At 37.6% G+C, this 12,255-nt stretch overlaps 1 protein-coding gene across 5 annotated transcripts in view; it reads left to right on the top strand.

Annotated features, from left to right (window-relative positions):
* The window catches only part of DCDC1 (doublecortin domain containing 1), a 439,498-nt gene that overhangs the window by 215,942 nt on the left and 211,301 nt on the right, over positions 1-12,255 (top strand). For all 5 annotated transcript variants that reach the window (XM_059138743.1, XM_059138722.1, XM_059138732.1 and 2 more), the window contains one exon: positions 10,975-11,076. In XM_059138743.1, the coding sequence (XP_058994726.1) occupies positions 10,975-11,076 (102 nt within the window). The remainder of the gene's footprint in view (positions 1-10,974; positions 11,077-12,255) is intronic.

Here is a 12,255-nt window from a genome sequence, read left to right as displayed (position 1 = left end):
GAGACAACACGGGGAAACAAGTGGAAGATGGGTACAGGGAAGTTTTTTCACTAGAATTAGTGCTTTTCACACACAATTGGTCAATAATGCTCTGTGGGTTGTCTTCCATTCAATGTCAGTGGAGGCAGATCCGGTTTATGTGAGGTCTAGAGCTTACACAATTTGGGCGAGAGCAACCTATTTAAAATTAGGCCTGAAAGTGGATATTTATTTGGATTAAGAGGAACCTATTTAAAATTAGGCCTGAAAGTGGATATTTATTTATATTAAGAAAGTAAACCATGACAAATTAATGGAGGATTGGAGATTTAGATCCTTTCTTTTGAGACTTTTTTTAGTTTTTCTCAGAAGTACTTATATGGAAATACTCCTTAATTGCTAGAGAGTTGCTGGCTTCCCTTCCCTACTTATGATAATCTAAAGCTCCCAGCAACTTCCAGTACTCTCAGGGCTGGGGCAAGTATGGGTCTAGAAGCTTAATCTTCATTAACTTTACATGAATTCACTCTGGTTGGGAGCAAGGGAAATATGGTGGAATTTAGTAACTAAAACAAAACAAAAAAAGATTCAGGCAGCTGTGATTTGGAGATTTTTAGCCTTTCTATTTTTATATTGTTTGGTTATATTGTTCTCTTATAGCATAAGGAAAATTAGCTTTGTTAAAGGGATAATTTAGAGATTTATTTTTAAAAGATTATCTTTGTCCGGCATCTAGTTCATCTTCTGAGTAGTACGGTATGCATCTAACAATTTGTATTCTGCCGGTGACAGAAAGAAAGATGATTTTCAATGAATAGTGCAGTAAATCCTCACATTATCAAATACTGCCTGCCAGGCATTCTCCTAGGTACTGTGGGAAGATGCAGAGAAGCCTAGAATACCCTCTTGGCCCATGCCTATGATTATTTTCATACAATTAGAGCAATATGACACCTTTTGAAGACAATGAAACTAATGTGTGGGTTTTCTCAGCTTTTTACTACTTTACCATTCCAGTTCATGGGTTTATTTCTCTTCAGAAGATGGGATAATTTGATTGATAACAGAAAAGAGACTAACTTTTATCTGCGATACCTAGTCATCCCTATGCTTTGGATATCTGAATTTGGATTTAGATATTTGAATATGGAATTTGCTCTACCAGTGGCACAAGAGCATCATGAATCCATTTGAGATTATTTGGTGGTCTTTTTTTTTTTTTTTTTAATGTTTGAGGCTTTCTAACCATATGTATTAATAGAAAGTTTATTTATATATTTAGGAATATGTGGAGCAATTAAGTGAATAGAAGGAGAAAACAGGTTATCCGTAAAATAGTGGCAAGATTTGTTTCTTGAATGGCCTCATCACTGTGTGTGCATTATGTCCTTATTTCCATTGTACAGCCCTTGATTTTTGTCTTTCTGTTTAAACCACTTTTTCCAGATATGTATTTATAATCCCTGAGCTGTTCTGTTATTTCACCTACATTATTTGGATAAACATTGGAAAAACAAATTCAGGATATGCGTTAAGTATAGATACTAAAATGTTCCAAGATGACATTCATTTTCAAAGGAATTATGACGAGACTCGGAAGATTGGAATATTCGGGGTCATTGTTAAGATTTTAAGAACATTCCTTAAATGTTGGGCAAAATATGATGGAGATTATTAATTTTTATGTGTGGATTTTATCACTGTAGGCAAGTGTCAGACTGCTCATTTTAAAGGCAAAGAAACTTGAGATCCTGTGAATGCCTTCCAACCTCTCATGGAATAACGATTAGCAGTAGGCACAGAAACCACTCATCTACTCTACTTTCTGTTCTATTCTTTCTTTGCTTTGCTTGCTGGCTTGTTTCCTTCCTCTCTTTCTCTCTCTCTCCTTCCTCCTCTTCCTTCCTTCCTTCCTTTCATCTTTCAACTGTTGGAGGGAAATGCCAGTGTATTCACCTCAGCCTATTTCCTGACAGGCATTTGCAGCCAGGTGTAAATCTCTGTGCACAGGAAGATACAATCTTCCCTTCCTAGACCCACTGAAGAGAAAAACTGCGTCTGGATCAAAATCAGGGAAAAGCAATTGGTCGGGGCATCAGCTCCCATGCAGAGCTGGTTGTAATGAGAGCAGCTTTCCTTGCACAGTCCTGACAGCCTTGAAGGTGCCCAGAGAATTGCCAGGTGGGCAGTCAGCAGGGAAAGTCCCCAGGCCAGAGCTGGATTACTGTCCCAGCAGTTACCCGGACTAAATGCAACCACTGAACCTTACTGCTGTCGGCACACTCTCTCTCTCGGGGAGATTGTCCTTCTCCATAGCAGTTAATTTGTTTTTACCTCTCAATTAGCTTTTTCACAGAGTGTTTGAGATGCTCAAGTCATTGAGATTCTCTTCCTACATATGCTCCCATCCCCTGAATTACCCACTGACATCTATGTTAGCCCAACTCACCATGGATATTATCAAGCGTCAATTCATCATCTGAACATAGAAATGAATACAGATTTTCTACTAAGTGCAAATGAAGTGATACATTTACACCTACTTAAGATTCTACATACAATTTCAATAATGTTTTATGAAAAATGGATTACTTACTAAAATAAAAATGGACTGCTATAGATGGCAAACTTTTATACAGGTTTTAGTTACCCAGTTTCCCCTTATTCATATTAAGGGGGAAATTAAATTTGTAGGCATATTTGATATATTCTAAAAAGACACTGAATAGCATTAAAAACATGTACCCTACCTAAAGATGAGAATATGATTTCTGAGGCTGAGAATTTGGGGAAGTCTGATGATTTAGCTCATATTTAATCTTAAGATGTTCATTTCCCCTACTGAAATAGGATTTGGGAGATGTGACTATGTTTTTCTCATCAAAAAGAAGTCCTCATTTTCTTTGGAAAGAAATATATTAAATCCAGGAGCTTCCAAAAAAGCCTTAACTTATCAAACTCTGGTATATGGTATATTATATTATACCCACTACTGACAAGATCTATACACCTTATACTTTAATCCCAATTAAATAGAATTTTAGGCACTAAATTAATTTCAACAAAATGAGATCTTTGTTTCATTTCTTCTTGAAAGATCCTCATGTATAAAGGGCTTATTGAAATTACTTGGCTTAGGACGTGACAGGCAAGCACATTTGCCTTGCCACTGTCATCCAGATAATTTAGAACATTTTCATATCTTAGTGAGAATTTTAATTGGATACAAAGAAAATATTTTTGTAGAACTTTCGCCTTGTTTTGGAAATTTTACTTTGTCAATAGACAGAAAAATGGGATGGCAGGGAAGTTCCTTAAAAGAAATATTCTAACAAAACAATGAAATGTGCCATTTTTTTTAAAAAAGATTTTTAAATTTATTTTAGAGTTGGGGAGGAGCAGAGAGAGAGAGGGAGAGAGAATCTCAAGCAGACTCCACGTTAAGCAGGGAGCCCTGTGCAGTGCTCTATTCCATGACTCTGAGAAAACTACTGGAGCCAAAGTCGAGAGTGGTTGCTCAACTGTCTGAGCCACCCATTGCCCCCAAAATGTGACTTCAAATGCTTAAAGGCAGGGAAATGTAGTCCTGCTCCCACGTTAACTGTGAAGCCTGTGATGGCCATTTTGCAGGCCTCTCCATCCTCAGCCTCTGTTGACCTTCAGCCATCCCCACCCCCTAAGCCCCCAGTTTAGACTGTCAGGTACCCCATGTTCTCATTTACCACCTTTTTTCAAGTTTCATTCTTTCGAAAAGGGCGTGCCATACTTTCTTTCAAGCTAAGACATTTTACAACAATATATTTTTCTTAGATTAAAATTCTTTTTTGGAATCTACTATATAAACAAAAGTAGGATCTACCCTAGTTGAAGCCAAGATGGTGGCTGCCCACACAGACTCACTCAGGTTTGTTCTCCCGCTTGGGACCACAGACCTGTTCTTGCCCTCCACCCACCCCAAGCCTGCTGAGGGATTCCAGAGAGCAGAGACCGAAAATCCCAGCCTCAAAGGAACAATAACCTATATGGCTGAATATAATTTCCTCCGTGGTATTTTAATTATGACAAAGGAGTTAATCTCTAAGTGGCATTTCAAATGTTGACAAGTTGGTGGGAGAGATATTTTTGGCTTTTGGATCTCACCTAAAATTCTGCCCCATACGCAGTCACCCAATTTGCATCTGCTAAATGGAGGGCTCTGCTTCAACCTATTTATAGAGGAAACTTAAAGTGTCTCTTTTAAAATAAATTATTTTCTCAGGTATCCCTTTAATGGGCTTTAAAATATTATTTGACTTTTTGTCCAGATACCATTTAAACTGATAAAGTTTAACAACTATGTAACTTGTTTTTACCCAAGTGTATTTTCATTTCCTGGGACAAAACATACTGGCTCCTCACCTGTTAAATACTACTTAACTTGGAACACTACATCAAAAAGTAATGATGAATTTTATGGTGACTAACCTAACACAATAAGAAAAAATAAATAAATAAAATAAATACTAGTTAAAGACATCTGTTAGGCAGTAAAACAACTTTTTGTATATGCAGTATAAACTAATTCATTATTAAGTTTTCATTGCCTGAGTCCCATAATTTTAATATTTGTTTTGTGATTATCACTTTATCTGAATATTTAAGTTAGATATGTTTATTGTTTGATAGATAATATACATTTGAGAAAATATAGAAAATGTGAATATTCTAAAAATTATCTTGCAAGTCTATAAACATGAAAACCCTAATAGCATATTTATTTGATTTAACGTACTTATAATATTAATTCAGTTTGAGTTGATTTTCTATCTTTAAATGTGATTTTGAATTCTGATTGGATGAAGATTTTTTTCATGGCTAATTAGCATCTCACATAAGACTAATATTTCATTTCCATTTTCATGTTCTTTGACTTAGGTTAAAAAAATCTTTTACACTAAAATACTTTTCTGTGTCCTTAATTTTTTTCATATCAAGTTTCATCTTATGAAAGTTCCTAATACTATATATAAGACTAAACTTTGATATTTGTAATTAAAACACTAGAAGATTTCATTTCTGAGGATCTCCTTACTCATTATGAGTAGATTTGCTCCCGGGCGAGTCATTTAACCTTTGAGAGAGACGTCCCTGTAAGATGTGCTTGCTTTGTAGTATTGAGTGAGTGCGTGTGTGCGATTGTGCCCCCTGCACTCAATATTGCCAGGCATGCGTGTAGTGGATGCCGTGCCCGCTACTGCCAGAATCCCCTCTTCAAGACTGAGATACCCACCCCCAGCTGCCACAGCTCTGTTCTAATTGGGGAGTGACCCTCTGAGTAAAGGAACCGTTTCTCCCAAGAACAGGCACACATCCCGAGGGCAGCCTGCAGCCAACATTTGCTTCCCACACAGTGAGAAGGCAGGGCTCCTTCTCCTTACTGAGTTCTGGATGACTCTGAAGGGCCGGCCATTCCAGCTCTAGAACTCCCACCTGAGGCCTCTGTTGCCACTACATCACAGTTCACCTTGACCTACCCACTCCCGATGTCCTCACTCCCGACCAGTGTTGCTCGGAAGAAGGCTCACCAGTATACTTCCTGTGAGTAGATCTTGGCTTCAGAATCTGCATTCTGGGGATTATAATCCAAACAATGTGTCAGCTAACCTTGTTTCAACATCTTTAATTATATCCACCTGAAATATGCCAAGTACTTTTGTGTGGCTATTTTATACTCCTGTTCTTCACTGGACCAATAGTAGTAAATCCTGTTTCTGCACAGCCTCTCAACTGTTGGCAACACGCTGCAGTGTCATTTTCTTATTATTGCCTCTTGACAGCGTTGTATCCTGAGGTATTTTGAAGCTTAGGTGTTTGTCTTCTACTCACACACAGAAGAGCTTCCTGGGTGGTCTGCCCAGCAGTTATGGAGCATTTGGGAACCTGCTGTTCCTCCACAGCTAGCTCTTAACCAGACTTCACAGTATTAAAGGCTGGCTAAAGGCACTGAACTAGACCTTATACAAGCCCTTAAACAGATATGATGAATGATGCCAGACAAACCTGTCAAAGAACCACATTAGGTCAAAACTCATTCAGGTCATCTTTCCCCCCAAGGGGTAAGTTTTGGTCACTGTATATTAAATAAAATCTTTTTAGTACTTCGTTGATATTTTTCTGCCTTCACAAATACTGCTTATGGACAGTTATGTTCAGTTTGATTTATTTATACCCATAGACACAAATATATTTCAGAAATATTTGCTTAGCTACAAATTTTATTTCCCAACCCTGCTAATACACAAATGAACAAGTACAATTACCCAGGAATGAGCAACAGAAATAGACCATTTCTAACCATGTTAATGGTTACCACTGTGGTTGGAGCCCCCATCATCCATTCTTTAGACGGCTGATACTCCCTGCAGTCTGCTCGCTGCCCAGCAGCCACAATAATCCTTTTAAGTTAGATTCTGTTTCTGCTCTACTCCAAACCCTGCAAAGGTTCTCCACTTCTCTGCCAGTCTCTTAACCCTCTGACTTCATGTTACCGTCTCCCTCTGTCACCTTGCTCTGGTAACACTAGTCTTTTCGCAGTTCCTAGAATATACCGGCCACATCTCTGCCTTAGTTTCTTTGCTCAAGCAGCTCCCTCTGCCTGCAATTCTCTTCTCCCAGCCTATCTGCTTGGTTAACTCTCCCTGGCAAGTCCTTACGCAAATCTTTCCTCTCTTGAAGGCCTGTTCTGGTCACCTGCTTCATATGTGTGCTGCCCGTCACACTTCTGATCCCAGACCCTATATCCCCTGCCCTTTTTTAGGTAGCACTTAGCACCTTCTAACAATCTCAGAGGTGCAATTACCATGAAGCTAATGAAACTTAAGCTCAGGGTTCCTTCCCTGCATGCACCCCTTTGAAAACCCTGGGAGAAAACATACGAGCACTGAGTGCAATGGCCACGTATTCTTGTAAAATTTGCAAATATATCTTAACTGAAATTGGTTGAGACCATTGTCTGTTTCTGTCATTGTCTGCCAACTTCCTCTCTGTCAAATTTTCCCTTGTACCAAGTGGCTGCATGCATTTTTTAAAAAAAGATTTTATTTATTTATTTGCCAGACAGAGATCACAAGTAGGCAGAGAGGCAGGCAGAGAGAGAGGGAAGCAGGATCCCCCCCTGAGCAGAAAGCGGGATGCAGGGCTCAATCCCAGGACCCCGGGACCATGACCCAAGCTGAAGGCAGATGCTTTAATCCACTGAGCCACCCAGGTGCCCTGGTTGCACGCATTTTTGAGGTCTGGAGGGAGGGATACTGAGTTGGGGATACATTTAATTTGGGTATAGCAGAATGTAATTAATGTTTTGCAGTCACTTCCCTGTATATATAGTTCAGTTAGTGCCAGCTGTTCTGATGCGGAAAGCGCTTCCAGGAAGATGGCTCCTACCTGCTGGCTAGAGTGTATTGCTTTCTGTCTATGGACTAGCGTGCTTGGTTTCAAAAGTATATAGGTGGTGGAGGAAGAACATGGTGTGAAAATAATAAAGCCAGCTATTTGTAGGAAATTCTTCCACATTTTATAGTTCATATTTTAAAGAAACCTGATTAGGTTTTCCCCAAATTTGACATCAATCCTAAATACTTTTATAAAATGATCAACAGAGTTATAATACTGAGAGAGATTTTTCTTTTTTAAACATTTTTTATAAGATTTTATTCATTTATTTGAGCTCAATCCCATGACAACAAGATTCCAACCTGAGCTAGAACCAGGAGTTGGTGCTTAACTGACTGAATCACCCAGGTGCTCTCTTTTTTTTTAAACAATTTTTAAAACAATTTTATTTATTTACTTGAGAGAGAGAAGGGGGGGGGGGAAGAGAATCCAAAGCAGACTCTGCGTTGAGCACAGAGCCTGACAGAAAGAGATTTTTCTAATCAATAATAAAAAAACTTTTGATTAACCATGCCAGATTAACAGTGCTAAAGAATTATTCCTATTCTTCTTATAGAAAATGTAACCAAATTACCACATGAAAAGATGATCAAAGACAATTCAGAGAAAACGTGTTGGATAGGTAATTAATGGAAATATTTTGTAATATTTTTACTATGTGTGAGCTTTTTAATGTGTGTAAATTGTGATTTCTTTTCTCATTTTAAATGAATATTTTGTATCTAGTTTTACATTTATAAATTTGCATTCCTTTTATTAAAGAAGGCCCACCAAATTCTATTGAGGGTCTACCAAGTTTATATAATTTGGTGGTCCTTCTGTAAAAAAAAGAATGAACAATTAGCATTTAGAAGACCTGGATGTATCCTGACTATGCTATATGATTCACTTACTTGTTCCTCAAAAGCAGGAATCTTAGCTCACTGGTGTTTCTTACCTGAGCAGTGGTTGGCATGGTAGGCACTCAGTAAATATTTGTTGAGTGAATGAGTCGATCAACAACATTACAATAAAACATTGGTGTTAATCTAATTTAATTCTGCTTTAAAAAAGTCAATATTGACATGAAGGAAAATAAGAAGACTGTAGTTCATGGAAAACGTTCCTTAAAACTTTTTACTTGTTATAACTAATCATAGAAGTAAATTCTTATTCATAGGTCTTTTTTTTTTTCCACTAGTCATTAGCTACCATGTTTTCAAGAGCCTCAGTTAGCTGTTTCCATCATTCCACTACAAGGATAAGAATTTAATTTTAGAGCTGTAGGGAGGTGAGGCCATGCAGAGAGCCACTGGGAAGCCACTACTGCAGTCAGTTTTTCTTAAGCCAAGAATCAGGCAGCAGGAAAATAAAAGACTATTTTTTTATTTTTCTATATTTAGTCAATCACAGAAACTCTGTTTAGAGAGTGCTCTTTGTTTAGACATGGACGGTAGAAGTAAAAATACTTCTTATGCCAAGGAAGAAAAAAATAAATATAATACTTGGATTTTAGAAAAATGAACATAGTAATGAAGACCCTAAAAATGAGAGGTGAGCCTTAAATACAGAAAACAATACATTATATAAATGACTGATGGGCAGCAGCCTTCTTTCACTTAAATACCTATACTTTTACTTAAACTCTAAAACATATATACATGTATTTAAATGCCTTTATAGGGATTCTGGAGACCAGAACCAGCCTTGTTTGTTTGTTTGTTTGTTTGTTTGTTTTTGAGAACACTTCTGGATATAGAAGAGCAGACAGACTTCTTACTGGTAGTGAAGGAAGCAGAGAGCTAATGAAGGTCTTAGGGATTGGCCAACTTCTTTTTGCTTTCTCAGTTTGGCAGTAGCACTCACACTGCTCTTTTCTAGAACATAATTTTCTGCACTGTCATTCCACATCTAGCAAGTCTTGACAAAGGAATATTAGTAAGTTCCAAACTGTGCTTTTGTCAATGCTAACTTTGCAGAATGTGTGACGTCCAGAGTTGTGACCATCCCTGCCAACTGTCACTGTTGTTTAAAAGCTCTATTCCAGGTGAGGGCTCTGAAGAGATTGTTGGGAGAATAAGATTTTCCACCCAAATTATTTCCTGTGGGTTTGCAGGAAACCCTGGGTTGGATTTACAAAATTCCTTGCAAAAGTAGAGAGATTTCTTGCCAGAATTGTGCATGTACTCAGAAAAGAGGTTTTTAAAAAATCTTGGTTAACAAAAGATGCTATAGGGTAAAGTATATCAAAGTACCAAGGCTGATAGCTGTACTATCTCCAGGGATTATTAGCATGATAAAAAGCACTGAGTAGAGAAATACCTACAATTCTTGAACAGTATTACTCTTTTTTTTTTAATCCATCTTTTTCTTTCTTTCCTTCCTTCTTTCCTCCTTCCCTTTCTTTCTTTCCTTTTTCTTTCATTTCTGAAGCCTAAGGAAGTGTTATGGAAGCTCATTATTTCCCAAATTAGATTAGGACTAAATAAATAACTCAAAACTGTCTCAAAAGCAGAAGATGGTTTTCTTCCTTTTTCAGTAAGATATTTTTCTTGATTATCTTCTCTGGAAATAGCACTAGAGTTAAATACAATGACTGCTCTGATGTAATAGGTGTATCAGAAAGGGAAGAAAAGAACTTTTGAGAAAAATAAAATAAGCAAGGATTTAACTTAGTCATTAGGCCTCTCTGGGCCTGCTTCTAGTCTTAAGAGCCTGGTGAATGGAATGGCACACCCCATGTGGGTCTGTAATGTGGTTAGGGGATGGTGTTCACTCTATTGGATCCCTCCTTCTGAACTGGTTTGTTCGGATATTTCAGACCAGAACTCTTGCTAACATTTTTCTCAGCAAGTGTTGCATGATGCAATTTTAAGAATTTTGTCTCTGTTACCACCAACTGGTTGCATATGTGCACTTAAAATGGGTGGCTTCATTGTACTCTTATGAAATAAATCTGTCAGGTTGAATTTCATTTAGTGAGTTCGAAGATGAGGTGAACACGGATATATTTTATTATTTCTATTTTTTAAAGGCTTTATTTTTAAGTCATCTCTATACCCAACATAGGGCTTGAACTCACAACCCTGATATCCTGAGTTGCATGTGTACTGAGTCATCCCATGAATGCTGATACATTTTACATATAAGTCAAAGATTCCTCATGTAATTTGTGGCTTTATGTTTTCAAGAAGGATGAAATGAACTAGCCAATTGGTCGCTAACTGACCTTACTTTAGTGCTTGTTCCATTTATGCCTCCAATGCAGTGATTTTTCCTTTAATGACCACCTTTTTAAAGTATTTTATTAAAATGTAGGGAATGCCCGTCAGGTTAAAGACACTGAAACTGTAAGGAGAAACAGGAGACTTTCTTATACTAGTCCCGTTGATTTTCATTGCCAATTACTTGCACTTGTTCATAGAGTCAGGCCTTGCTTTGCAGTTTTCCACATGCATGACTTTCAGTTGACACCACACTGTGCAAAGCCAGGACTGCTTCCCTTTATCTATGTATGTATGAACATATGTACAAATGTGTAGGCGCATGTATTAATTTTTAATTTTGAATGTGTTTATTTTTCAGATATTTGAAAATGGTAAAGACACTGGCGAGATCTCTGTTTGCATCAGCAAAAAAGACCTGGAGTCTAATAGTCCAACTCAAACTGGTGATATGATGGAAAAAGTGAGTTTTCTCTTTGCTTATGGCTATAAATATCTCTCAGGTTACTTGTAGTTAGTTTAGACAATTGCATCTTTAAAGTTGTTTTGAGAATATTAATCATTTGTTGCTCTGTAAAGATTGATAGTCTCAAGCTTGACTTTTGAACTTCTTAGGCTCTCAGCCTTGGAAGAGTATTAACTCTTGGTCCCATACTTAACAATGTCTTAACCTTCATTATGCCTGTATTTGGAAATCTGTCTACACTGGACTCTGGGATTGCCCTCTAGTTTACATTTGGAAAAGAAGTGACATGATATTCAGTGAAGTGTATGTGCTGGGTTGGGGGTATTACTAAGCCCTAGACCCTGAGCAACTAGCCTATCGCCTTAGTCTTCAGTGCTCATTGCAAGCATATGCAGATGGTTTATTTTAGGCACTCTTATCTTTGCTTATTTTCCAGACAATTGGGACGTTTCTCAGGCAGAACCAACATGTTCAGGGTCTTTATTTTGGGTCTTTGCCTTGCATAAAAGGACAATGAATGCCCTGTTGTTTACAAATTGGGGTTATGCATCCGAGCACACACCAGTGTTTTGGGCTCTGTTCCTTGGCCTTTGTTTAGAGACTTGATCCTTTTTGCACGCCCCCCTTCAGTTTGGCACCCTCAAACTTGCTTCTTCCTGGTGGTATCCATTACCTGGCATTTGTAATTTAGTATAGAGTTAGGAGAGTATGCAACACAAAGGTTGTGTTAGGAGATGTTCATCTGATCTGATCTTTGGCTGGGCCCAGGAGAGATGGGAAATGTTACTTTGATTGATTAGAGAGAGAAGGATCAAGAGCCTTGGTTGGTTTCTTTTTACTATCACATCTCTGACTATATGAATCACCATGGTATAAAAGTCTTCCTAGAATGTTCTACCTGTTTTCCTTTTACTCACCTTAGAATTTTTTTTTTTTTTTTTGGTTTACATTAAAATTTAAAATAGCATTTCTTTTATCTTATACAAGAAGATATTATTTTGTAGACAGTTCTTGTGTTGAGTGAAAGCATGGTGAAATTCATCTATGCTTTGCTTTTACATGCAAGTAAATCTGAGGGAAAACTTGAATTAGGGCACAATAAAGCTCTCTGTTAGTGAGATTCCCTTGTGATACCCAAGGATGACTGTTCCTTTGGTGCACACTTGTTTCAATCAT

This window comes from Mustela lutreola, chromosome 1 (genome assembly GCF_030435805.1).
Source record: "Mustela lutreola isolate mMusLut2 chromosome 1, mMusLut2.pri, whole genome shotgun sequence".
In the NCBI taxonomy this organism is placed as follows: domain Eukaryota; kingdom Metazoa; phylum Chordata; class Mammalia; order Carnivora; family Mustelidae; genus Mustela; species Mustela lutreola.
This window is presented reverse-complemented; position numbering and strand designations above follow the sequence as displayed.